The sequence below is a fragment of the Sorex araneus genome, chromosome 3 (assembly GCF_027595985.1).
Source record: "Sorex araneus isolate mSorAra2 chromosome 3, mSorAra2.pri, whole genome shotgun sequence".
Lineage (NCBI taxonomy): Eukaryota > Metazoa > Chordata > Mammalia > Eulipotyphla > Soricidae > Sorex > Sorex araneus.
In genome coordinates, this window is record NC_073304.1 from 199720880 (window position 1) to 199748526 (window position 27647).

Below are 27647 nucleotides of genomic sequence, written 5' to 3' on the forward strand. Positions count from 1 at the left end.
GCATTCCCAGCTCTGCCCCAGTCAGACTGGAAAATGCAGACCCTCCTCAACAGTGAATTCTAATCACACTTTTGCCCAGCAGATAAGACTGGCTAATCCAGTTTTTTGACTCTTCCAAGTATCTGGTTCTTGCAACTTTGTGAATGAGAAAGGGCTTGGGAAACAATTGATTCTTATATTTGCATTAGGACACACAAAAAAAGAAATAGTGGGAAACCTCCTTGTAGGAGGAAAAGTCTATGCTTATATTTTAACAGATAACACCTACTAATGTACTCCTGGTCCTGCTATGGCTTCACCTGGAGTAAACTTCATCCTCCTGGTACTGACCCAGACTCCACAATCCACAAGGTCCTGCCGACCTGACTGCTGCGGTTCTCGACCTCGCTGACCCTGTCCAGGACTCCGTGACGCCCGACTCTCCTGTCCACCATGACGGGGCTCATGCTTCCACCTCCCCTGCCCCCTTATCTCCCCTTTCCCCATCTCCTTCTGATTTTTAGCCCCCCTCCTTTTTTTGAGTGCCTCCTCTGTTTCCTACCGGATTTTTAATTTTACTTGGCAAGTCCTTAATGAAGCGGGCAATGTTGTCAACTCCACTTCCACGTTGTCTCCCACTACACCCTGGCCCAAGCTCTGGGTTGACCTCTGCGCCCTCCCGATGCCCAGCAGTTTCTGGTCTCTCCCTGATTACGCTGGCGGTCGCGCGCCCAAAGCCGTTCCTGGCCATGGCATCATTTCTGACTGCTCCACTCGCCACCACCGTCAGAAACTTCTCTCTCTGACCCCATATATGTTTGCCCTGGCGGCCGCCATAGGCAACAACATGACCCCTCTCTTGCCGCACTTGTGGCAATCGCCCCGATCCGATTTTTTTTTGTGTGTGTGTGCCACCTGGGGCTGCGAGACCACGGGTGACACCTATTGGAAATCTTCCTCCTCCTGGGACTTTATCACGGTCTGACAAGCACCTCGCACGCCCTCTATCAATTGCAATCGTGCGTGTAATTTCCTCACCATCCAATTCACTTCTGCTGGCTAACGGCATCCCTGGTCCAATACTTTGTCCTGGGGTCTTCGCCTATATCACCTCAGCTACGATAAAGGCTTCCCCTTCTCCCTTCGCCTTCTAAAAACTGCCCTCTCCTCACGCCCTATTTCCATGGGCCCCAATAACGCCCTTCACCATCATCGCCCCCCTGCCCCCCGTCCCTACCCACCGGCGCCCTCCGGGACCCCGCCACCCACATCCTTCTTACGTCCTACTCTGCCTGCGGGTCCAGCACCCTCTTCTCAGCTCATCCTGGATATGGTCAACGCCTCTGCTGCCGCCATCACCGACCCCGCCTATGACCAATGCTGGATCTGCTACTCCTCTCAACCGCCATAATACGAAGGCATTGCTGTCCTCGGCTCTCCATTGAACGTCTCTGATGCCTACGAGCTCCGCTGGGAAGTGGAGACCACGCACCGATTGACTTTGGGACAAGTGGTGGGATCCGGACTTTGCTTGTTGGGGCCCAATATGCTCCCCCCCTATGATTTAGTACCCGTTTGCAATCAGACTCTTTTTATATCCAATTCCTCCCTCCACGTTAATGCCACCCTCTATCCTTCCTACGTCTTGGCCCCCAATGCCACCTACTTTGCCTGTTCCTTTGGCCTGACTCCTCACATTGTTACATCTGCCTTTCTGGCACATAGAGATTACTGCATTTTGGTTCTGCTTTTGCCACGCCTCACGGTTCACCCTGCCGATGCCCTGCTCTTCTCCTCTTCTTCCTCTCTCCTGCGCCACAGATGTGAGCCTGTTACTGCCATCACCATTGCCCTCCTCCTCGGTCTGGGTGCTACAGGCGCCGGTACGGGCATCTACTCCCTTGTCTCCTCTCAGGAAAACTTCCACCAACTGCCCCTTGCTGTGGAGGCTGATGTCCGCAAACTTAAATAGGGCCTTCTATACCTAACTGACACTGTTGGCTCTCTGGTTGAGGTCTTCCACCTTAACAGTCACGGCCCTGACCTGGCCTTTTTGAGAGAGGGGGGAGTGTGTGCCGCTTTTTAGGAGGAATGCTGTTTCTTTAAAGATAAGCTTGGGCTAGTTAAGGATAGCATTAGACAAGTGGAAGAAAGCTTAGAGGAAAGGAAAAGATTGAGAGACCAGGAGGAATCTTGGTATAAAAATTGGTTTTCCACCTCACCCTGGCTCTCGACCCTGTTGCCTAGCCTTCTTGGACCCTTCATTGGGTTCTTACTGCTAGTTTCCTTTGGCCCATGGGCATTCCGCCAACTCACAAATTTCATTAAGAACCAGGTTGATGAGGCAACCAAACGTTCAGTACAGGTCCACTATCAGCAGCTCTCCCAACACGACCCCGAAGGGCTGGATAACTTGGAAAAGCCCACACTTCAGCCCCTAAGCTTTGCGAAGTTCAAGCACCTGGCATACAGCCCCTGCTCACTCTGTTCCCGGCTGTGGAAATGCCTAAGATGGGGATAGCTTGGTGCCAGTATCTGGGTGCGAACAGTCATGTATACATTTTTCTAACCTTTTTGGTCACTGCCTTGTCCAGAACTGGGAGCCCACCAAGTAACCTAAGACAGGCACTCCACCCACTCACTCATTATTATAATAGAAAAAGGGGGGAGATGTTGGGGACTGCTCAGGACCCTGAACTAAAGAGGACCCCGAAACCTTTACCCTGGACAAACCGGAACCAGCTTTGCATAACCTGAGGCACAGGTGCCCTTGTGACAAAGGAAATAGCTAAACTCAAGAGGTAAAAGTAGCCCAGGGCAGTTAACTAAGAGGCGCCAAAAAGCCGTAAAGTAGAATGCCTTCCTCTACACTAAAAGCCTTGTGCATTCCTCCTGACAGATACTCCTGCCAGATAAACCCTTGCCTTCCTCTCCCCACTATTTCTCAACCTACTCTTGGAGAATGTTGTAAGCCCACCAAATAACGCCCCGAACCTTTCCTTATTTGGTCTGAGAAGACACTTCCCTGATGATTGACAACTTATGTACCAACCCCCTGCTAAGAAAAGTTATTTTCTTTTCTTAGCAGGGGGTTGGTACATAAAAGCATGGCTGTTAATAAAGTTGCCCTTGATCGGCATGTGTCGTCTTGGGCCCCCTATTTATTATCCTCACTAGTTTTATTTCAGATCGGGACCGCTCACAGAACCCACCCAATTAGGAGCGCTTTCCACTGTTGTCTCTCCGCGGGCCGGAGAGATCTCCAGCGGAACGCGCATATGACCTTTTTTTTTTTTAACTGGCTGTTTATGGGTTACTTCCAGTCTAGTGCTCAAAGGTGCTCAAGGGACTATATAGTGTCAGGCGTTGAACCTGGGTTTCCAGCATGTGCTCCAGCCCTCTGAGCCATTTCTCTGGCTGCGCTGTGGTTTTTGGGCCCTCTAATCATCAGTAATTATTTCTCACCATGCACTAATTCAGAAAATAAATTCCCCCCAAAGTTGACACAGTTTTCTGGAGCAGAAAGAGTAGGACTTGTCCTGGTAGGTCACCCCTGTCCACTTCAGAGCAAGATAGGGTCTCCTGAGAAGTTGGTACGCTACACGCTGAAAAAACTTTGTGGATGAGACATGATTTTTCCCCAGACCTTGAATGACTTTTGTTTGGACCCGAGAGAATTAAGAGTGTGTGGGCAGGTGAGAGGGTAGTGGTGTGAAGGAGGATGAAGGCAAGTAAGCTATCTCGCAATGCTTGCAGGGGCAGTACTCACTGTGATGGTGTATTCTTTCCTCCTTCCTTGCTACCCTTGGGGCAGAGGGCCAGCCAGAGAATGCCTGTTAGTGCCCGCCCCTTTTCCCTGGCCACTCCAGCAGTCAAGTAGAGTGTCATGAAGGGAAAAGGTGGTAGGTGGTCCTCAACATCCCCTGGAGCACTATAGAGGTGAATAAGAGGAAGTGTGAGTTCAGAGTGCCTAACTCTGCTTCTCTGAGAAAGTTTATATCAATAAATGGCTCCTTGCAAATAGATTTTAGGTAAACACACACCCCAAAGCTACTGCCTTGCTTGGTGAGGCAAATTCTACTATGCGCTGATCTGACACTTAGACACCTTCGGGCAGAAGGCAAGAGCACAGAATGATTCTCAAACCACAGGATTCTGTGGTTCTAGAAGATTCTGCTGAATGAAGGTGTTAGGGTTGGAAAATAGAGTATGGAACTGCTCTGGCCATAACTGAATTAGGGGTATGGAAATACCCTTCCTCCAGGTTTCCACTTTGACTGGCGGGCTGCCTAGAGCATGCTGCTCATTTAGAATCATTATTGAACAAATCTCATGGGACCGCAGTATCCCTGTCCCCAGGCACACAGCAGCAGGTCCCTTGAAGAAGGTTTGGGTACAGACTTACAGTGTAGACCTCCAGCTTTTCAGCTTCATCACCGAAAGTGTCAAGTATTTCACCTAGCAAGCTGGGACTAATGGGTCCTTCCTGCAAGGAACCTGTGCCCATTCCCCTCGCTGCACCAGTGACTTAAGAACTTCCATTCATGATTTCTACGCCCCCCGCCCTGCGCCCAGGGCTCCTAGCACCGCTTCTCTCCTCCCCAGGTGTGTGAGCTCCCAGTCTGCCCAGGCCAGCCCGGGGACCATCTCAGGACCGGCAGGGTGTGGCCTCTGCGACAGGGGGCATGGCCCCCTGTGGTGACGCAGATATTTCCCACCCCCACCCCCGCCAGTGTTGAAATATTTCAATCTCCATCATCTAATTCTGTGAAGAACATCCTGGCCATCTCAATCACAATAGGCCAATAGCCCACTCACCTCTGCCAATTCCACCAAAACTATCAGTGAACACAAGAAGCTGTACAAGCCCAATATAAAATATCACATCCTCCAAAGCTTTACTAGAGGCCTCACATAAATCACGGAGGAGCACCTGAGAGGAAGGAGGTATTCTAGAAGGGTTAAAAGGAGACCACCATCGACTGAGCTCAGCCAGAATCCATTATCGCAGCAAGAGGGAATAGTAATAGAGAACTGGAAGGTCCCACCTCCACAATTCCACAACAATATGAAAAAACAGCGAAAATCCCTACCATGAGGAGAGGATGAAGAAAAGATTCCATTCCAGAGACCTCACCAGGGGTTATCCACAAATACAAACTCTCCGATAAAGAATTCAGAGATGAAATGCTGAAGATGTTCAATGAACTCAAGGTAATGGTGGAATAGGCATTCAGTAAATTAATGGAGGACATGAAAGAAACAGTGGAACGGACAACCAATAAATACAGGAAGAAATGAGAGCAGAAATTAGAAAGCTACGAACAGAAGTGTCATGAATAAAGATTTCGGTAGCTGAAATAAAAAAATTCAGTGGGTGTCCTCAACAGTAGACTGTCTACAGCCGAAGACAGAATCAGTGAGCTTGAAGATGAGCTGCAGAAAACTTACAGGCAACAAAAAATTATGGGAAAAGACCTCAAAATAGCTTTAAGTCAAATCAGAGTCCTAGGAAATGACCTCAGGAGGAACAGCCTAAGAATAATAGGAGTACCAAAAGGACAGGGGAGCAACCCCAGTGAAAAAGACACAGTTAAAGGTATCATTGCTGAGATGTTCCCGGAGCTGGAGAATGCAGGCATCCAGATCTAAGGAGCCCTAAGGGTGCCAGCTAAAAGAGACCCTAACAAGAAAACATCAAGAAATATCATAGTAAAAATGATGGATGCCATGGATAGAGTTACAATACTGCAAGCAGCAAGGTCAAAGAAGGAAATCACATACAAAGGAGCACCCCTTAGATTTACAGCAGAACTATCAGAGGAAACCCTCCAAGCCTGAAGACAATGATAGTGAAAAAACTCAATGAAATAAATGCCTCACCAAGAAAACTTTATCTGGCTAAGCTTTCACTCAAATTCGAAGGAAATATACACTATTTCATGGATAAACAACAGTTCATGAACTTCATAGACTCAAAATCAAACTTGAAAGAAGGACTATAGGGCCTACTTTAAGACAAGAAAAACCCCCACGTGTGCAACAAACCCCTACAGAAAGATGGCACGAAACCCCATGACAATAATTTCCCTCAATGTCCATGGTCTAAATGCACCAATTAAGACACACAGAGTGTCAAGATGAATTCAGAAACTGAACCCAACATTCTGCTGCCTGCAAGAAACACATCTGAACAGTCAGAGCAAATACAGAATCAAAGTCAGAGGATGGAAAACAATCCTGCAAGCAAAAAACTCCCTCAAAAAAAGCCGGATTGGCCATACGAGTATCCGACAACATAGATTTCAGGTTGAAAAATATTAGAAGGGACAGTGAAGGCCACTTTTTATTAACCAAGGGATATGTACATAAGGAAGAAATCACACTCCTATGCATATACACACCTAAGGAGGGGGCCAGCTAAATACTTAAAACAACTGCTAACACATTTTAAGGAGGACATTACTAGCAACACAATAGTAATTGGAGACTTCAACACCACCTTATCGCCTCTAGATAGATCAACAAGATTAAAACTCAGCAAGAAAATACTGACTTTGAAGGAAGAAATAGGAGATAAAGGGCTAATAGATCTATACAGGGTTTTACATCCCCCAAAATAGAACACACATTTTTTTCCAGTGCACATGGAACAGTTTCCAAAATAGACCACGTGCTGGGTCACAAAACATACCTCAATAGAATCAGGAAGATAGAAATTGTGTCAACTATCTTTTCAGACCACAATGCACTGAGGATAGAAGTTAATCACACACAGACGTGGAGAACCAAATTAAACACCTGGAAATTAAACAACTCAATGTTGAAAAATGAGTGGGTCAGGAAGGAAATCAGGGAAGAAATCAAAAGATATGTGGAAACAAATGAGGACAAAGATACGAGTTATCAGAACCTATGGGAGGCAGCTAAGGCCATATTAAGGGGAAAATTTATAGCACTGCAAGCATTTCTCAGGAAGGAAGAAAGTGCTCACAGACATAGCTTGATTTCACAGCTCAAGATCAGATCTTAGAAAAGGACCAACAAAAGGAATCCAAACCAGGTATAAAAACCAACAAAAGGAACCCAAACCAAGTATAAGGAAAGAAATAACAAAACTTAGAGCAGAAATTAATGACATGGAAACCCGAAAACCAATCCGAAAGATCAATGAAACCAAGAGTTGGTTCTTTTTTTTTTTTTTTTTTGCTTTTTGGGTCACACCCGGCAATGCACAGGGGTTATTTCTGGCTCTGTACTCAGGAATTACCCCCATCGGTGGTGAGGGGACCATACGGGATGTTGGGAATCAAACTCGGTTGATCGAGTGCAAGGCAAACACCCAACCCGCTGTGCTATCACTCCAGCCCCCAAGAGCTGGTTCTTTGAAAATATAAACGAGATCGATAAATCACTAGCAAGACTCACAAAGAAAGAGAGAGAGAGAGAGAGAGAGAGAGAGAGAGAGAGAGAGAGAATCCTAATAAACCAAATCAGAAATGAAAAGGGGAATATCACAACAGAAACCAAAAAAATTAAAAAGATCATCAGAGACTACTTCAAAAGGTTGAATGCCACGAAACAAGAGAAACTAGAAGAAATGAATAAATTCCTGGGTTCCTATAATCTCCCAAAACTGAACCAAGAAGACTTGGAATATCTGAATAGACCCATTAATATCAAGGAAATTGAAACTGTAATCAAAAGTCTTCCCAAAACAAAAGCCCAGGCCCAGATGGATTCACTACAAATTCTTCCAAACATTTAATGAAGACCTATTGCCAGTTCTTCTCAAGCTTTTTCCAGGAAATTGGAGAAACAGAAACTCCCAAACAGTTTCTATGAGGCACATATCTCCCTAATACCAAAAGCAAAGAAAGACACCACTAAAAAAGAAAACTATAGGCCGATATCTCTGATGAACACAGATGCAAAGATCCTAAACAAAATATTAGCAAATAGAATCCAACAACTCATCAAAAAGATCATACACCATGGCCAAGTGGGCTTCATCCTGGGGATGTAAGGATGGTTTAACATTTGGAAATCAATCAACATAATCCATCATATCAACAAAAGAAATGATAAAAAATGTTCATAATAATAGATGCAGAGAAAGCATCTGTCAAGATCTAGCACCTGTTTATGATGAAAACTCTCACCAAAATGGGTTTTGGAGGAACTTTCCTCAATATAGTCAAAGCCATCTACCACAATCCTATGGCAAGCATTATCCTCAATGGGGAAAAACTAAGAGCCTTCCCTCTAAGATCAGGGACAAGACAAGGATGCCCACTCTCACCACTTCTGTTCAATATAGTACTGGAAGTACTTGCAATAGCGGTTAGTCAAGAAAAAGATATTAAGGTTATCCAGGTAGGAAAGTAAGAAATCAAGCTCTCACTATTCACAGATGATATGATACTATATTTAGAGAACCCTAAAGCCTCTACCAAGAAACTACTAGAAACTATTGACTTGTATACTAAGTGTCAGGCTATAAAACCCAAAAGTCCATGGCTTTCCTATACGCAAATAATGAGAAAGAGGAAAGCGACATGATAAAAGCAATCCTGTTCACAATCATGCCTCAGAAAATCAAGTACCTCGGAATCAGCTTAACTAAGAAGGTAAAGGACCTGTACAAGGAAAACTATAAAATGCTACTTTATGAAATAAAAGAGGACACTAGGAAATGGGAACATATCCCCTGCTCATGGATTGGGAGAATTAACATTGTCAAAATGGCAATACTCCCCAAAGCATTATACAGATTCAATGCAATCCTTATAAGGATACCCGTGACATTCTTCAAAGAAATGAATCAAGCAATCCTGACATTCATATGGAACAACAAAGGCCCACGGATAGCTAAAGCAATTCTTGGGAAAAAGACGATGGGAGGCATCACCCTCCACAACATTAAACTCTACTACAAAGCGGTAAGAATTAAAACAGCATGGTACTGGAACAAAGGAATAGTTGCAGACCAATGGAACAGGGTGGAATATCCTTACACATACCCTCAAATATATGATCATTTAATCTTTAATAAGGGAGAAAAAAAGTGAAGTGGACAAAGGAAAGCCTCTTTAACAAATGGTGCTGGCAAAACTGGACAGCTACATGCAAAAATAAAATAAAATGGACTCGGACTTCTACCTAACACCATGCACAAAATTCAGATCAAAATGTATTAATGACCTCAACATCAGACCAGAATCCATAAGGTATGTTGAAGACAAGATCCGCAAAACTCTCCATGACATTGAAGCTAAAAGTATCTTCAAAGATGACACACCACTGACCAACCAAGTGGAAACAGAGATAAGCAAATGGGGCTATCTTAAGCTAAGGAGTTTCTGCACCTCAAAAGATACCGTGACCAGAATACAAAAACAATCTACAGAATGGGAAAGGATATTCATCCAATACCCATTTAATAAGGGGTTGATATCAAGGGTATATAAGGCACTGGTTGAACTCTACAAAAAGAAAACATCCAACTCCATAGAAAATGGGGCGATGAAATGAACAGAAACTTTCTCAAAGAAGAAATCTGAATAGCCAAAAGGCACATAAAAAATGCTCTTCATCACTAATCATCAGGGAGATGCAGATCAAAACAACTGTGAGATATCATCTCACACCACAGAGACTGGCCCACATCCAAAAGAACAAAAGCAACTGGTGTTGGCAAGGATGTGGGGAGAAAGAGCCCCTCCTTCACTGCTGGTGGAAATGCCAACTGGTTCAACCCTTTTGGATAACTGTATGGACACTTCTCAAAAAACTAGAAATTGAGCTCCTATTTGACCCAGCAATACCACTTCTGGGAATATATCCCGGAGAGGCAAAAGAGTATAGTAGAAATGACATTTGCATTTGTATGTTCATTGTAGCACTGATTACAATAGCCAGAATCTGGAAAAGATTCGAGTGCTCAAGAACAGATGACTGGTTAAAGAAACTTTGGTACATCTACACAATGGAACACTATGCAACTGTTATAAAGGATGAAGTCATGGAATTTGCATATAAGTGGATAAATATGAAGAGTATCATATTAAGTGAAATGAGTCAGAAGCAGAGACAGACATAGAAAGATTGCACTGGTTTGTAGGATATAAAGTAACAGAATGCGAGACTTACACCCAAGAATAGTAGAGATGTACACCAGGAGGATTGCTCCACAGCTTGGAAGCCAGCCCCACATGCTGGGGGGAAAGGCAGATCAGATAGAGAAGGGACCATTAAGTAAAGAGTGCTTGGAGGGCCCCTTGGGATGGAAGATGCGTGCTGAAAGTAGACTATAGACCTAATGATGGCCATTCAATACCTCTATTGCAAACCACAACACCCAAAATGAGAGAGAGAGAGAGAGAGCAAAAGGAAATGCCCTGCCACAGAGCGGGGTGGGATGGGGGGGATGGGATGGGGGAGGTGGGAGGGATACTGGGATCTTTGGTGGTGGAGAATGGGCACTGGTGGAGGGATGGGAACTCGGACATTATATGACTAAAACGTAAGCACAAAAGTTTGCAAATCTGTAACTTTACCTCATGGTTGGCTGGAGAGATAGCACAGCTGATAGGGCATTTTCCTTGCATGTGACCGACCCAGGTTCGATTCCTCCGTCCCTCTTGGAGAGGCCGGCAAGCTACCAAGAGTATCCCGGCACATGGTAGAGCCTAGCAAGCTACCTATGGCGTATCCGACATGCCAAACACAGTAACAAGTCTCACAATGGAGACGTTACTGATGCCCACTCAAGCAAATCGATGAGCAATGGGACAACAGTGATACAGTGATACCTCATGGTGATTTATTAAAAAATAAAATAATTTTTTTAAAATAAGAATTTGCTTAGCTTAACTGGGTAAGAACCCTGAATTATTTCCATGGAGACTTGGATTGTGTCTCAACCCCAGCCATCGAGCTTTCTGCCTCCAGCCAGCAGTGCCTGAGGGCTGCTCTTTTCTTCTCTAGGGATCCTACAATCATTGAGACCATGGTGACTGGCCAAACTACAATCAGCCCAGAGCTTCTTAGTCAAATTGTCCCACCTGGCCTCTTGCTGTTGCTAAGATGGTCAGCCTCTGCTGACTTAGGGGTGACTCCCACCCCAAGCCTCACTCCCACTGAGGCCCAAAGGCAGCTCAGTTCCATTCCTGCCGCCCCAGATCAGCATGGCGCTCAGACCAGCAACCCAGCACTCCCTGCCGATGTGTTAGAAGGGGGGTTTGTGTACTGTGCCCAGTTCTTCCCAGGCATGATCTTAGGGGAATCTCACAGTTTCACACAGATTGTAATAATTAGCAACCTCAAATCGGTGAGCAGCTTGCTCCAAATCACATAACCGATGACAAACAGATACAGGGCTTGAATCCATGAGTGACTGATTCCAGAACCCAGCTTCTAAACACTTACCAATAAAAAAAAAATAGGTACTGAAGCAGAGAGATGTGTCCTTACCACTGGGAGGGGTTGAGTCCCATTAGATGTTTTTCTTAATCAAAATCAACAGACACCTTGACTTCTCCTTGTACATGAATGTGAAGGTTCCTTTCTTATTTTAGTGCCTGGATCAACACCCTTTAACTCTCTTACAAGTTTTCATCAAATAGTTTAACCCCTTCTTTTCTTGTATTTATTCCTGAACAGTTAAATGCATGCAATTTTGAACAGGATTTTTCTTGTTCTTACTCACTGTGTATACATAGGAATGCAGCACCTGCATATTGATTTTGTAACTTGCCTCCAAAAGTATTCATTTATTATTTCTAGCAGATTCTAGCAGATTCTTAGTGGCATCTCCCGGGCGCTCTATTATATCATCATCTCATCTGCAAATAATTATGGTTTCATTTTTTTTCTTTCCCAATCTGCATTCTTTTTATTGTGAAAATCGAGTGTTTCTGACTCTCCACTCCCTTGGGAGGAACATTGGTGGGAGCTCAACCAGAACACAATCAGTCAGCTTCAACTGCCGTGTATGTCCTTGCACAAATAGCTGAGAGCAATGTGAAAGAGCACACACTTATGTTTCTTGTCCTTCAGAAAAGATTGTGTGAGCTGGGAACGGCCCATCCTTAGGATGCTCAAATAAATGAGCTTTCAGTGCCCGAAGCTGACTGTGTGGGGAGATTTTTCAAAGACTGATGCGGTTTCCTGAATAGTTGTAGACTTAACTTTCATCCGTGTTCCTTGCCATCTGGTAAGCTACATTTTTCAAAGGAATGTCTCCAATCAGTCTAAATATATTATTGACATCAAGTTCTTACGTTCTGCTGACTGTGGCCATGGGCACGTCTCCAGCTGGCCGGGCTGTCACTCTCCTCCTTGTCATCATCAGTCTCGGGAGAGTTGTAGCTTCATGACAGGCTTGTTAAAGAATCCACATTAAACTTCATCAAGCCTTTCTGGTCTAACCTTTTTGTTGTTGTTGTTGTTGTTGCTATTTCACTACCCTGAGCTCTTCAGTTCCTGCCTTTGCCTCTCCCTGCGCTTGTGTGATTGTGGTGGGAAGACTTGGGACTGGCAGGAAGCAAAGAGAGGATCTTCCTGGCAAACATGGGAAGCCAGGCAAGGCTGAGTGAGCAGAGGCACACGGAGGCAGGACCCCCTCTGGGAGCACCCACTGTGGGCACCCCACTCTTCCCCACCACGCCCACTCCCTCCTATAGCCTAGCACAGGCACACCACTGCAGGATGGAGCCAGGCCCGCAGCAAAGAGAGCCCTTTCTTTGCTCTGCTCACTCCCCTCCCCAGCCACCAGCGGGTCTATGCATGCAAGAGTCCTTCTGAGAGCAAAGAGCCTGGACACAGCAGTGGTTTTCAGTGCATCTCTATGTGTGTGCAGTGTGAGCAGCCCCTGAATGCAGCCAAACAGCCCCTAGATGGGGCTGGTGCAGAAACCTGGGCTTGGAACAATAAGGTCCCTGCAACAAAAAGGAAGTGTGAATTTGGGCCAGGGCGATAGTACAGGGAGTAGGACATTTGCCTTGCATGCGGCTGACCAGGGTTCCACCCACAGCATCCCACATGGTCCCCTGAGCACTGACAGGAGTGACTCTTGAGTGCAGAGCCAGGAGTAACCCCTGAGCATTGCCAAGTGTGACCCAAAAAGGAAAAAAAAAGTGTGAGTCTCCTTGGTGATTTTCTGTAATAGGTTAACTTTCCCTCTGACACCAGCACTCATGTCCCACGGGACTTGATTACTTAGTGTCCCAAATATGTTCCCTGTCAATGCACATGGTGGTAACTCCTGGTCAGGACAATGTATACGATGAGCCAAGCCCTCCACAAGTTCCCATTTCTTTTTTTTTTTTTTTTGAACTGAATCACTGTGAGAACAGTTACAAAGCTTTCTAGTTTAAATCTCAGTCATACAATGATTAAACACCCATTCCTTCACCAGTGCACATTTTCCACCACCACCACCACCAAGAACCCCAGTATACCCGCCATCCCTGCCCCACACCCCTGTCTGTGTGGCAGGTGATTTCCACTTTACTCTCTTTCCACTTTGAGCACATTCAATATTTTGACAAAAGATCCACCATTATTATTTGGAATTTTCCCCAACAATCAGACCTGTTGAAAAGACCTCATTAGAAAATTTGTTTTCTATTGTTGATTATGAAGAGCATATGATGTTGCTCATATGCTCGTATCAGAAATTTTGGATTTCTGATATTTTAGTAATAAATCCGGACGGATTTCTGCCAAAAGCCTCTGGGTTCCGAGATTGGTTTGTGTGCCTCTGGGATCATGGCCGTTCAGGAGCCAGAGGAGCCGTTCGTGGGCGGCGACTAGGTCCTATTCCTTGACAGGAGAAAGGAACCTGGCCAAGGAACTGCTCCCAGAACCCTGGCCAGGGCGAATGTCAGCACATCCATGTGTCCTCCTCCCTCTGGAGGGCGGGCAGCTGCAAGGAAGCCGTACCCTGTACCCTGCGTCCATCTGTTGCAGCCTCAGCTTCCTCCTTGCTTTTCCTAGAAATCAGGGCAGCACTTCCTCCCACTCAGCAGATCCTGAATCCCTCTCTACTTCCCCAAGGCTTGACCATGACCCTGTCCAGGCACAGAACTGTTTGAGAGCACCCCACCCTGCCCTCACAGCTCCTATAAAGACAGGCCAAGCCCCAGATGGGCAGAGAGGTCAGAGGGCCCAGCCAGCACCATCCTCCGGCCCCCGCGTGTCCTCCTGCACCATGAAGGTCTCCGCTGTCCTTCTGTGCCTGCTGCTCACAGCTGCCACCCTCAGCACCCAGCTGCTCGCTCGGCCAGGTGAGCCCCTTGCTGTCCCTCCCCGCTCACCTCTGTCTCTTTGCCTGCAAGGAAGCTTGAGACCCCATTCAGGACCCATCAGAGCGGCAGGGGTCCTCCCAGCTCCGCAGGAAACATTTGATTTATTTTGTTTTGTTGTGTTTGGGGACCACACCCGGCAGTGCTCAAGGCTTATTCCCGGCTCAGTGTCCAGGAATAACTCTGGGGCCATATAAAGATGCTGGGAGTTAAACCCTGGTCGGCCCTATAGAAGGCAAACACCTTACCTGCTGTACTATCTCTCCAGTCCCTGAAAACTCGTGGTTTGGAAGCAGAAATCTGAGGTCCAGATTGGGAAAAAAAGATTCATGCTCCCATCCTCTACCCCCGTCCCACTCCTCCACCTTCCAACCCAGGATCTTCTCTTGGTTCCCAGTTGAGTTTCCCAAACTCTGCATACTGGAGAGTCCAGCCAAGACCTTCCTTTGGTACCTCATAGACCACAACCCCCAGCCTGGCAGCCGAGCACATCCACTGAAACATTTGTCCCCGTGCCTGAGGTCCCACCCCACCAGGGGACAGGGGTGGGGAGGGAGGGGCCGAGGACAGGAGCACTGCAGCTGGGGTACATAAGCTTCACTCCTTCCTTCCTGCTTCACCTTGCCTCCCCTGCAGTTGCTTTCTACTGCGCTCCAGCCAAGCAAAGCCTCGCGCCTCCTAATGGGCTTCTTCCCTCTGTGCCTTTATTCCTAGATGCTCTTGGCCTCCCCTCCACTTGCTGTTACACATTTAGCCATAAGAGGATCCCCTTGCAGAGGCTGCTGAGCTATCATAACACCAGCAGCCGGTGCTCCCAGGAAGCCGTCATGTGGGTAGAATCATCCCTCTTACCCTCCCTCTCCCCCCCACCCGCCTCCTCACCGCCCACCCACCCCGCCACGCCCAGTTCTGCCTGAGACAGATGCCCCACTAAGTCAGACTGGCAGGGGACCCTACGGTCAAAAGATGCTCTGTCATTCCACTCTCCAGCTGTCACACCATGGGCTCGGGCCAGGTAACCCCCCAGGGCAGCTGGCTGCCCACAGCACTGCCCGATGAAGGCAGCCCCCCACCCCCCATCTCTGTCTCCCTGGACCACTCTCTTTCTCTCACAGCTTCAGAACCAAGAAGGCCAAGGAGATCTGTGCCGACCCCAAGGACAAGTGGGTTCAGAACTACATAAAGCACCTGCGTGGGAAATCTCAACACTCAGAAGTCATCAACACTTCCAGCCCCTTGCGGACCACTACCCCGGAGTCCAGGCGGTCTTCCAACCACGCGGTGGCCACGCGGGAGTATGAGGAATGACTGGGGATACTTCACCGGGATCAGCACGCTGGACTGACTCGACTCTGATCTTCAAGGAGGCTGCTTTTTGCTTTGTCCTGCAAAACATGCTTTGTCTTAAATACTATTTAAGAGTATTTCCACTCTTGCTGGTTTGGAATATTTCTTTTGATTTTTAATGATTTTTTTAAATACAACTTGAGCAGTGGGTTCCTATGTGGTGGAGCCTTGGTCTCCCCTCTGAGCTGGGTTTATTATGATCTCTCTCCAGCCCTTCTCCCCAGGGGCTGCACATGTGTAAAATTCAGAAAATTAAAGACAACCATGGTCCAATTAGAAGGTGATTTGTGAACGTGACTGTCCATTATGTTATTAGAGGGAGATGGATGTCATCATCAAACTGCTGACTTTTTGCAGAAAAGGCAGCTTTAAAATGAGACTTCGGTTGTTTCTTTAGGGGTAATTTCCAATATCCAACAGAGGGCACTCCAAACTGCTGGTAGATGGCAAAGGAATCAAAGGTTTTCAGGTGGAAGGAAGCCCTGTCCATGAGCTAGCCTGAGGACCTGGCTCAGCAACCAGAATGTTCTAGAAAGTAGTTGCCTTTCCTGGTACTGGCTTCTAATTGATCTCCCTTTCTCCTGCCTTTCTGCCCCACATGGTCCTCCCCACTGGATCATGAAATATACCTGGTCCCTGAAAAGCAGGTAAATGTGGCTGGGAAGAATATGACAGAGAAGTTGGGATGTGGAAGATGGGTTAGAGGGGTCAAGCTGCTTCTGCCAGAGCAGTGCAGGAAACTACCTGCAGGGAACAGCCCCACGGGTCCTGGGGCGTGCTTTCTGGGACCACATCCTTAAAGATGTCCAAAAGGAAGGTCCAGGGCAAATGGGAGAGGGATGTGCAATACCAAAGGGGATGCTGGGAGTCAGGATGCACGTGGGAAGGAGGAACCCAAGGCGTTGGCACAGGAGGGAAGGGAGTGCCAGGAAGAGTTGCCGGTGGTGGGGAGCAAGTCAGATCTGCAAGAGGACAGTGAGAGCTACCTACTAGCATGGTCCAGGCAAGAGGGCACTCAGTGAAATGAGTCAGAAGAAGCACAAATCCCAGGTGATCTCACTTCTCTGTGGTCTGTAGAGTAACAGGACGAGGAAATGCATCGTGTCAAAGCAGGGGTTGCCTAGATGACACTTAACTCTAGATCATCATAGAAATGAGGAGGGAAATCAAGGAGAGAAGGAAGAAGAGGCGGCAGGAAGTAACGGGAGAGGAGCCTTGGGCACATTGTTGGGGTAGAGGTGGGGTAAGGAGATATATCTAGACCACAGACACCACCACATGGGAAGCCAGCTTTAAAATGCACCTGTTACGGAGATGGGTTGGGGGTGGGACGTGAACACTGGTGACAGGATGGCTGCTGGAACACTGTATGCCTGAAACTCTATTACGATCAATTTTGTAAATCATGGTAGCCTGATATTTTAAAAAATAATAATAATAATTTTAAGTGAATAAATAAAGAGGGAACTTGTGGAGGCAGAGGTGAGAGGTGGGCACCGGGCAGAAGGGAGGAGGCAGTTAAGAGTCGGGTGAGCTGAGCGTGTGAGCAGTGAAATGTGGGGACATGGGAGGAGTGGCCCAGTCTGAGACATGAGATTCCCCTCTTCACCCACTCTGGTCTTTCAAGGGAGCCGCCCCTTTGGCCCAGAACCCCTCCCCTTTTATCATCCTTCCAGATTCCCACAGGACACACTGGCATTTCTGAGCGGCACTTTTAAAGCAGAGTTTCTCTTCCACTGAAGCACAAATCTAGGGGAATTGTGCGCCCTCCCTGCGGTGTGGCCTGGTCCCTCCATCAGACTTCGGACCTCCTATGCCCACAGAGAAGACCCTGCAAGCCCTCCAGAGGCTCTGTCCTGAGTGGAGAGGGGGCTGGCAGTCCAGGGCACTGTGAAAAGGGTTCTGGCCCAAGAGATAGGAGTCAGGCTCCAAGGCCAGCTCTGACTCCACTTTGCTCTGTCTCTCTCCTTGTGCCCCTTGTGCCTCTCCATACTGGCCACCTTGTCTGTTAAATGGCCCCAGCAGCACTGCAGGTACAGAAAACCCTCACAAGGAGCCTCTGGCTAGGGCAGTGCAGTGCAGAGGCTGGAGAACCTCAATCCAGCCATCCTGGGCAGGGTCAGAGGGAAAGAGTCCTATACCCGGAAGTGGACCCTGGCTCCCACTCAGCAGCTTGCCCAGCTGCCAACTTGGAAAGCGAACTTGGCCTCACAGCCCCACCTCCAAGCCCCAAGAAAAAGCTTTTAGCTGTCCCCACTCGTTATTCGCTGTCCCCCACCCATCACTTCCTCTGGTGACTTCTTCAGTGCCCAAACCAGTTTCCCTCCTGCCCCACCCGTGGTGTCCCTGGCTCCCCAGCCTCAGTTCCAGTGAAATCTGCACGCCCCAAATCCCTGTGGGATCCAAGAGACACAGGGAGACTGGAGTTGAAGGTTTTATTATTCAAAAGTCCATAAAATGCAACATAAATTATCAGCTCCTAGCAGATGCTCTGTGACACAGCAGAGCTGGCTAGGACGGCGCGAGGGCTGGGGACTGGGGTTTGGGTGAAGTCGCAAGGTCTCCGGCATCCAGGGTGGAAAGGGATCTGCCCCTCTCCCTTAGGGGCAGGACTTCACCTGGCTCAGGTAACTCATAACCCATGTCTGTGCCTTGGAAACACAACTCTCTCTGCCGGCCTTCAGCCTGAATCTGGGGAAGGAGAACAAAGAAGAGGTGTGAGTCGGAGGCTAGGGGTGGGGGGAAGGGGTGTTTGCACACACCAGCCCCATCTCACTCCTGCTGCTGGGTGTACCCAGGCTGCTCTCTCTGGGCCTGAGACAGGAAGTCATTGCCTAGAGCCAGTGGGTATTTCCCAGGGGGAGAGCATAAGCCTGGGGGGGGGGGGCTCGGGGAGCTATTTGAGGGTTTCCCCTAGATTCTTTTACTGCAGAGGAGGGTGCAGGGCTCCTGGGCCAATGGAGGCTTCAGACAGTCTCAGCATTAGCCAGTGTGGCAAAGTCCCAGCCTAGAATCCTGGGGGAGGGGGGAGGGGGCCTGCTTCTGATGCGGGTGAGGAGGCAGAAGCAGTGGCAGCAGCTCTCTGTTTGCTCACGAGTCCCAGGTTCTTCCATATCTTCAAGAATGAAAATATTGAATAATGAAGTTGCTCAGAGTTGAAAGTAGAAGAGGAAAGAAAAGGAGCTCCCCAAGTGCGGAGGAACTTAGTCTAGGACTAAGTCAAAAGTAGGAATTTTGTGTATTTTTAAAGACCCTTGGCATCCATCCACGAGTGTCACAGAGAATGTGGGGAATACACAGGGTGGTCGCGCTGGTTTGTCTTTCTGGTCACCTGCCTCGGGTATTGCTCATTATCTTCACCTGTGACTCCAGGTTCTGGGGCGGAATAATACGGTCCTGGGGAGCTCCAGGCATGCTAGAGATAGGGCCTTGGGGACGAAGTGTGGTTGGAACTGCTGGCGAGGGGAAACCAACCACGGGCTCCCCTCTTCTCGGCCAGAGGACACTGAGGCTTCCTCTTACATTTTCTTGATTCACACCTCTGAGTCCATCTGGGACCCTCAGTTACCCAGTGATTGGGAAGTGAGTGAACGTAGGCGAATATTTCGACTTCCCTGAAACAGCAGTTTTCACCATTACAGAAACACGTGGCCCAGAGCGTTGGCTGAGGGCATGGACATCAGAGATCCCAGAGAAACACCTAGGGGCACGTGTCAGCTCCCTCGGCGAAGCTTCCCAGTGACTCTGTTCAAGCTCTGGCGTTCACCCCACTCCCCGGAAACAAAGGGCAGAAGGGTGATTTGCCCAAAGTCCCCCAACCCGACTGAAAATCTGACGCGGGAACTGTGAGCTCCTCTCTTTCCACCAGTCATGGCTGGAGCTCTTCAGCAATTTCCTCTTCTGGGCATGAAACGTTTTCATATAAATACCTTTATTTATAGCTTTTTTTATTTTCCCTCCCCTCGCTCTCCCCCTCGTGTCCCTGCTGGGTTCTGCACACACATCTTGGCTTCCCGGGCCCGCTAGCAGCCTTAGTCTAGTCATACAACGCCATCTAGCGTTTAAAAATAGCAAGGAATCATTTTTCCGTCAGGAGGAGAGAGTGTGGGATTGCGCACTGGGCAGGGGACCACTCACATCACACCATTGTAGGAGCAGGAGGAGCTGGTGTTCCTGTAACACTCAATCTTCACCTGGGCAATCCTTTGCCTCTGGAAAGTGTAGCAACACCTGGAGGAGGACACGTGCACTGCAAGAGAAGCACAAAAGTGGTTTGCTGCTTGGGGCCCGGAGAGATAGCACAGCAGGTAGGGCGTTTGCCTTGCACGCGGCCAGCCCGGGTTCGATTCCCAGCATCCCATACGGTCCCCTGAGCACCGCCAGGAGTAATTCCTGAGTGTACAGCCAGTAGTAACCCCTGTGCATCGCTGGGTGCAACCCGAAAAGCAAAATAAAAGAAAAGTGGTTTGCTGCCATTTCTTCATCTGGACTTCCTCATCCAGAATGGAGTTTTTGAAAAATAAAGCAAAAGGTCGGGGCAGGCGGAAGTCTCATCCTTGACCTGGGTGGCACCTCGCTCACTGGGGAAAGATTTAAGCTCTTCCAAAGAACAGTAGTGTGGCCTTGATCCCAATGTCTAACCCTGAACCCCAGACTCCCTATTTGAAAAAATGAGACTTTTCACCTTTATTCTTCAAGGCCATGTGCTTCCTTGAATATATATCCCATCTGCTTATCTCTATGTCTCTTTGCTCACTCTTTTCACTCAGAATTATGAAATATGAAATTTCATTCCATATTCTCTTTCTTTCCCCTCACATCATTCTTTTATTTTTTTAAATTTTGTTTTATAAGGTTGTTCACGGTGATTTATTGCCTTCAATATTCCAACATCAATCCCACCACCACTACAACTGCCCACCACCATTCTTTCTAACTTTCCAAACATCACCCAACCTGCCCAATAGCAGGACTAAATAATTTTGTATTGCTTGTTTTTAATAATTTGTTAAAAATAATAAAAACACATCTCCTTACAAGAAAGTGTGTGAAGATTATTGTATCTCACCCTGGAGTCATTAAGTCCTTGTACAAGAAATTACTAACATGTTGTTACAGGTTAAGCCTTATCACCCCTAACATCATTCTAAATAAGTGTCATTCAATAAACAGTCCTGCTTCACTAAAAATAAAACTTTTTAGCCTAACATTTAAAGCATCTTCCAGTTCTGACATTGCCATACCACATGAGCACTTGGTCCTGTCTCAATGTTTGGTTTTGAGGGCTACCAACCCCACCCCTGGGGGCTCTAATACGAGCAGCATCTCTGCAGTCATGAGCCTGGCAGGACCAGGCTGATTGGCTCAACCTCCAAAACCCTCTTCTCTGTAGCCCTCAGCTCTGCTCTGGAGCTCTGTTCACTGCTCTGCTGGTCTGTATACACCCCCTGGACCCCCTACACACACACACACACGTATGCACCTCACCCTAAAAATACTCGCCTTCCACTGGAGAAGCACCAGGTTCAATCCCCAGCACCCCAACCTGGCTCCATCCTCCTGCTTTTCCTGTACAGAAAGCCCCTCTCATAGCTCTGTGAATTAGGAAAATGTCCTCCAAGGGTGAGAAAGCAGACTTGGAGAGCTAATGAGACTCACCCAAGGTGAGCCAGGGAGTGGAGAGAGCCCTGGGGCCTGACTTCAGATTCTCTGTTACCTGGTACCCTGTCTCTCCTCTGGACTCTGGCCCCCCAGTTCATGCACCCTGCACAGGTTTGCAGAGTACAAGTGATATTCTTCTGCCCCCACAGCCCCTGACCCAGAGTTTTCCAGCGGGTCCCCTGCTCCCAGTCCACCAAGCACCTCCGTCTTCCTCTTCTTCATCAGTCTCCCCGGAGGAGGGGAGATGCAGGCAGTGAGGTCACGATGGATGCTCCCACAGCTCCCGCTGCCCCTCCACCCGGGCCCCAGTCACACTCACTGGTGTTGCCTCCTGTGCCCTGCAGGCTGGCCCCGAGCAACAGCAGGCACAGCAGGGCCACCTTGATCTGCTTCATGTCCAGCTGTCTGGCTCAGCTCCCAGGTGTGGACCGGAGTGAATCTGGTGTTGCTCCAGGATCTCTTGTGACATGTCTTGTGGTGCCCACGGCATTTATTAGCATAAGGCGGGGCTTCCCAGGCCCTGGTGAAATAAATAAATAAACAAATCACAGGGGAGCAGGTTGCTCTCATGGGTCAAATAAGCAGCTGGTTACTCACCTCACAGCGGTGGGGGAAACTCTGTCCAGAATGATGGCAACGTTTCCTCCCAGTGCAGGACCAGATAAGCAGAGAGAGGGGGGCGGGAGGGGATGAGTGGGAGCTGCTCTGGCTGGGTGGGCAGAGTCGAAAGGTGAGAGAGAGGAAGTGGTTTGTGTGTGTGGGTTCTCAGATCTTGCAACTTTCCATGGAGTGATGTACCTGCTGGATCAGAACCAGGACCTGTGTTGCTTTTGTTTGGCTTCTGGTTTCGGTGTTTGGGGGTGACACCTAGCGGTGCTTAAGGCTGACTCCTGACTCTATGCTCAGAGATCACTCTTGGTAGGGGTCTGGGGAGCCTAGGCAGTGCGGGGGATAGAACCCGGTTGACCCTGTGCAAGGCAAGCGCCCTGCCTACTATGCTCTTTCTCTCCAGCCCCACAAAGCCTGTGTTGCAAGTCCAGTTCTGCATATTGCTGACTTGCAGTGACTCATCCAAGTCTCCTCTCAGCTGCAGGATGGACAGAGGCGCAAGCAAGAGGACTGGCGGTCTGGGGTGCTGGGATGGAGCCCTGCAGCCTAGAACTATTCTCCCATGCGCTTGTCACCCCACACCCTCCCCAGTCATCTCTGTTCTCAGTCTTTGGTGGTTCTTCTCTGGGGGAGGGAGGAAGACCAATGAAGTCTCTGACCCACCCCAGAGCATCAAGGAAAAGCCTTGTGGTGTGAGGACAGTGGGTGCACCATGGGGAGGGCTCAGGGGTGATCTGGGCTGCCCACTAGCATCAGCACCGCTCTGGGGGCTCATCCCTGAACAGACCTGCTGCAGGAGGGCAGAGGAGGAGTGAGTCAGACTAAGGAGAGGAGGATTTGTGTGAGAAGGAAGACGGGTGTCAGGGGTGGGACGGAGTTAGGAAGAGGCGGAGAGGGGTGCCGTGGAGCACTCTGCATGGGTGCCCGGCCATCCTAATCCTTCCACAGAGCACAACCAAGGAGTAGTGTGCAGTGGCAGCTCAAAGCAAGAATAGCAAGGGCTGAATCAATAAGGCCAGTCGCCGCATGAGCACAGGGGGGCCAGGCTCATCTACCGGGTGCAACCCAGCTCCAAAACTTGCTGGAGATGTACTGTGGCTCCCCTGGACAGGCATGCCCCCCACCATGGACCATGTCTTCCTTGGTTCCTGGGACTCTGACTGCTGCTGTTTCTGGAACTTGATTTCCTAAGGCTGGGATTCTGCACCTGCTGGCTCTGACCCTACAGGCTGCTGTGAGCTTTGAACCCCTACCAGAGGCGATGGTCTGCTCTCCCTGGGGATCCTCCTAGACCTCTAGGGCCGGTTTTCCATCCTTGTGGTCCACCAACCAGGCTCGTCTCTAAGTTGAATGGGAATCCATTAAGTTCTGGAGCCCTTGAAGGGCCAGGGAGGGGCCTTCAGGGGCTGGATCATGTGCTTTGTATGCACTAGCTCTGAGTGCCACCCTGTACCACGTAGCCATCCATGCATCCAGGCGGGGCTGAGTATTACCGAATGTGACCCTGAGCTCCTCCTCTCAGCCCTATGTAGGAGGCACCTCTCCCCCACCCATCCCCAACAAAAGTGGTTCTTCAAGTTTCCTGCAAGACCTTTTGAGAAAATGCCAGTGCCTCTGCTGTAATGCAGAATCAGAATCAAAACTTTAATGTGTACAGATGAGTGCAATCTTTCTATGTCTGGCTCTCTCTTTCTGGCTCATTTTACTTAACATGATACTCTCCATGTTAATCCACTTATATGCAAATTTCATGGCTTCATCTTTTCTAACAGTTGCATAGTATTCCATTGTGTAGATGTACCAAAGTTTCTTTAACTAGTTATTTGTTTTGGGGCACTCGGGTTTTTCCCCAATTCTGGCTATTGTAAGCAGTGCTGCAATGAACATACAAGTGCAGATGTCGTTTCCACTTTTTTTTTTTGCGTCTCCAGGATATACTCCCAGAAGAGGTATTGCTGGGTCAATTGGGAAGGACAGCCCACTCCTCACCTGTCCTGTGAGACTTGGGATTTGCCATCTTGCTACCACCGAGAACTCGTACCTGGTGCTTCTCGCTGGCTTCTAGAAAATGGCGACCACTGGGGCTCTTAGAAGGCAGGTAAAGGGACAGCACCCGCCCCTGTCTGGAGCAGCCCAGCAGAGAAGGCCTTTTGCAAAGTCCAGGGCCATCACTGCCGCAAGTTGCTCAGGTCCAAGATTCATCTGTGTGTCCTCCACTTTACATTTCTTGTTCCCTTATCAAATATTGGATGATCATATATTTGAGAGTGTAAGGATGTTCAACGCTGTTCCATTGGTCTGTGGCTCTGCCTTTGTTCTAGTACCATGCTGTTCTAATTATTACCACTTTGTAGTAGAGTTTGAGGTTGGAGGTGATGCCTGCCATCTTCATTTTCCCAAGAATTGTTTTAGCTATTCATGGGGTTTTGTTGTTCCCTACAAATTTCAGGAGTGTTTGATCCATTTCTTTGAAGAATGTCATGGGTATCCTTATACAGATTGCATCGAATCTGTATAATGCTTTGGGGAGTATTGCCATTTTGACCATGTTAATTCTCCCAATCCATGAGCAGGGGGTATGCTTCCTCATGTCCTCTTTAATTTCGTGAAGCAGCGTTTTGTAGTTTTCTTCGTACAGGTCCTTTACCTCCTTAGTTAAGCTGATTCCGAGGTACTTGATTTTCTGAGACATGATTGTGAACGGGATTTCTTTTTTTTAATGTCACTTTCTTCTCTCTCATTATTTGTGTATAGGAAAGCCTGCTAATGGACTTCTGAGCAAGTGAAGCATGATGTGGTCATAGAAAAATTGAACCCTTTATTGGATGAAAGTTAGGCACATAGAGGTTGGTAATTGTTGTAGAGCCTGGGTGTGGCAGGCCTCAGGACTGTGGGAAGGGGCAAGAAGTGAGATAGAAAGGGTAGTCGTGGACCAGCCCCCATGCCATTAGGGACCCTGACACAGCCTTTTGCTCAGGACAGGACATGACCAGATTTGTAAGGTAGATTGGGGGAATGTGCCGGTGACCACAGAACTAGAAGAATAAAGAAGCCGGACTGGAGAGAGAGTACAGTGGGTAGGGCCCTTGCCTTGTATAAAACTCTCCAGGTTCAATCCTCAGCACCCACCAGGTCCCCAGGTCCCCACCAGGAGTGGTCCCTGGGCACAGACTCAGGAGTCAGCCCTGAACAGGTCCACCCCATTCCAAAATAACACTGTAGCACTGTTGTCCCATTGTTCATCAATTTGTTCAAGTGGGCACCAGTAGGGTCTCCATTGTGAGAAGTGTTGTTACTGTTTTTGGCATGTCGAATATCCAGCCCGCAAGGCAGAGCCCCCTTCTGAATAAATAAATAAATAAATTAGGCTAGGCTAGGCTAATTGACTATTAGCATATAGTGACTAAGATGGCCAGGGTGTTCTTCAAAGGAATAGATTATACAGATTGTGACCTAAGCGCATTGCAGGGAAAGGGAAGCCCCAAAAGGAGGCCACGCCCCTTTTGAGGCCACGCCCCCTGATGTAAGGACACGCCCCCAACAACCTAGTGGAGAAACGGGGCAGAAACCTGGATGGTTCAGGACAGATACCTGGAGGGAGGAGGGAGTCTTTCTCACTGGGCAGGGTTGCAGAAGGGGAGTCCCAATTACCTGGGCAAGAGGAAGGGGCCAGGGGGGCGCAGAGAGGTAACTACAAATAAATAAATAAATAAATAAATAAATAAATAAGCAACATAAAGACGTCACCGGAAGTTCTGGGGGCAGAGCAGAGGTTTGAAGTGCTTGCCTTATATGCACTCAGCCCAGGTTCTACCCAGCACCTCCCTGAGCACTGGCTGGTAAGCCCTGGAAATCCCTGAGTACTACTAGGATGGTCAGGTGATCCCCAGCACCCAAGAACCTCAAAACACTGAAGTTCCTGAGTATTGTAGGGAATGACTTTGGAGTGCCACTGAGCACCTCCTGGAAGCCCCCCAGCCAAGAAGGCAGCTCGGGAGGGCAGGAGGTTCAAAGGAGTCCAGAAGAGCTTTCAGGTGAGGACACAGGGTTGCTTACTGGAGAGTGCATGAAAATATGAGGGTATGGACACACTGGGTTCAGCCACTCGTGCCCTGTCGGGCTTGGGCACGCCAGCCTCTCTACCTGGGCTTCCATTTCCTCCCCTAAAATCTGGGAAAGTTGGGGTGAGGGTGACTCAGTGGTGGAGGCTGGCATGTGTGAGGTCCTGGGTTCGTGCCTCAGCAAAGGGAGGCAGAGGAACAATGAAGAGGGCAGGTTTCTCCTGAGACCATTCAGCCCCTCTCTGGACGCTGTACTTGGAACCCAGGCAGTTGGAGAGTGTTGAAAATTCTCCCTCTGAGACAGCACAAAGGATAGGGCACTTGCCTTGCATGCAGCCAACCTGAGTTCAATCCCCAGTACCGCATATGATCCCCCAAGCCCTGACAGGTGTAATCCCCGTGTTCAGAGCAGGAACGAGCCTTGAGCAACTCAGGGTGCAGGCCCTCCCCAAAGAAAACAGAAAAGTAAACCCTCTCCCTGCCAAGCCACTCCCCCCCCTCCTGGCCACAGAAACTCTCTCTGCTTCAACCTGAAACAACTCGCTGACAGGAATCCTGAGTCCAGTCCCAGCTTCCCACACACCACCGGATGTGCCCATAAACAGAACACCATGGCCAGGTGTGGCTCCGAGACAAAAAAAATGTCTGCTCTGGTTCTGTGGGCAGACCCAGCCTCCTGCCCAGCCACTCTTTCACCCATCCCAGGGGCACTGATCTTCAGGATCAGGCCTCTGAGGCTGAGGAACCTGAAGAGGAGGAAACCTCTCCCTTCCTGTGAGGATCAGTAACTAAGAAACTAATAACAGAGTGGCCTCAACCTCAATCATTGAGCTTCCACCCACCCCAAGAGTCATAGCCTCATTACAAAGCTCCCATCTCTCTTCAGGCATCGGGTGCTGGTGGGGGGTAGGGGCTGGCAGGGTAGGAGATTAGGGAGGGAAACTGAGGACATTGGTAGTAGGAAATGTACACTGGTGAAGGGATGGGTGTTGGAACATTGTATAACTGAAACCCAAACGTGAATAGCTTTGTGATGGTCTGTTTCATGGTGATTCAATTAAAAAAAGAAATTTCCATCTCAACGTAGAAAGAGAAGCTCAATTCAGCCTTGAGTCACCCATGAGCTTGGATTCAGAAGGTTCTGTGGATTCACTTTGTGGTTCTTGAGCTGATTGACCCTGAATAAAAAATGCCCAACTTGGCCGGAGTTAAGGTCAATGTGGTTCAATTCCCGGCACCACATATGGTCTCCCAAGTCCCACAAGCAGTGAGCCCTGAGTACAGAGCCGGGAACTGTCCACCTTGCAAAGTCACAGTGGCCAGGGCCAGGTGTGCACCCAGCCCAGTGGGCATCCCAGGCACATGAGCCCTTTCTCCTTCATGCCCTTCCTCCTTCAGCCCCAAGGAGCAGGAAGAGTCTCTGGAAAGAGTTGGGTTGAGTCATCTGACATAGATGAGGAGCTGGACTGCAGGGAAAGGAGGGTGAGATACCAGGGGGAGCCAGAGAGAGCCCTGGAGACGGCAATGTTTCTTTTGCCTTCTGTGGTACTCCCTCCTGGCAATCCTCAGCCAACCAGACTGGTGGTGGTTCAGTGTAAGAACCAACAATGCAGCGGTGCCCTCACCCAGCCATGCTCAGGGCCCTGCAGGGCTGCACCTGGTGATGCTCAGGGAACCACGT

The 27647-nt window shown here is 48.7% G+C and overlaps 1 protein-coding gene across 1 annotated transcript; it reads left to right on the forward strand.

Annotated features, from left to right (window-relative positions):
- Positions 1-14194: 14194 nt before the first annotated feature.
- Positions 14195-15596, forward strand: LOC101542838 (C-C motif chemokine 13). The gene is made up of 3 exons (XM_004608838.2): positions 14195-14270; positions 15003-15117; positions 15404-15596. The coding sequence occupies exons 1-3, from the start codon at positions 14195-14197 to the stop codon at positions 15594-15596; spliced, it is 384 nt and encodes a 127-aa protein (XP_004608895.1).
- Positions 15597-27647: the final 12051 nt, after the last annotated feature.

Coding starts and splice junctions, on each gene's coding strand:
- LOC101542838 (XM_004608838.2), top strand. CDS start 14,195: ATGAAGGTCTCCGCTGTCCTTCTGTGCCTGCTGCTCACAGCTGCCACC. Junction 14,271..15,002: donor CCAGCTGCTCGCTCGGCCAG/GTGAGCCCCTTG, acceptor CTTTATTCCTAG/ATGCTCTTGGCCTCCCCTCC. Junction 15,118..15,403: donor TGCTCCCAGGAAGCCGTCAT/GTGGGTAGAATC, acceptor TTTCTCTCACAG/CTTCAGAACCAAGAAGGCCA.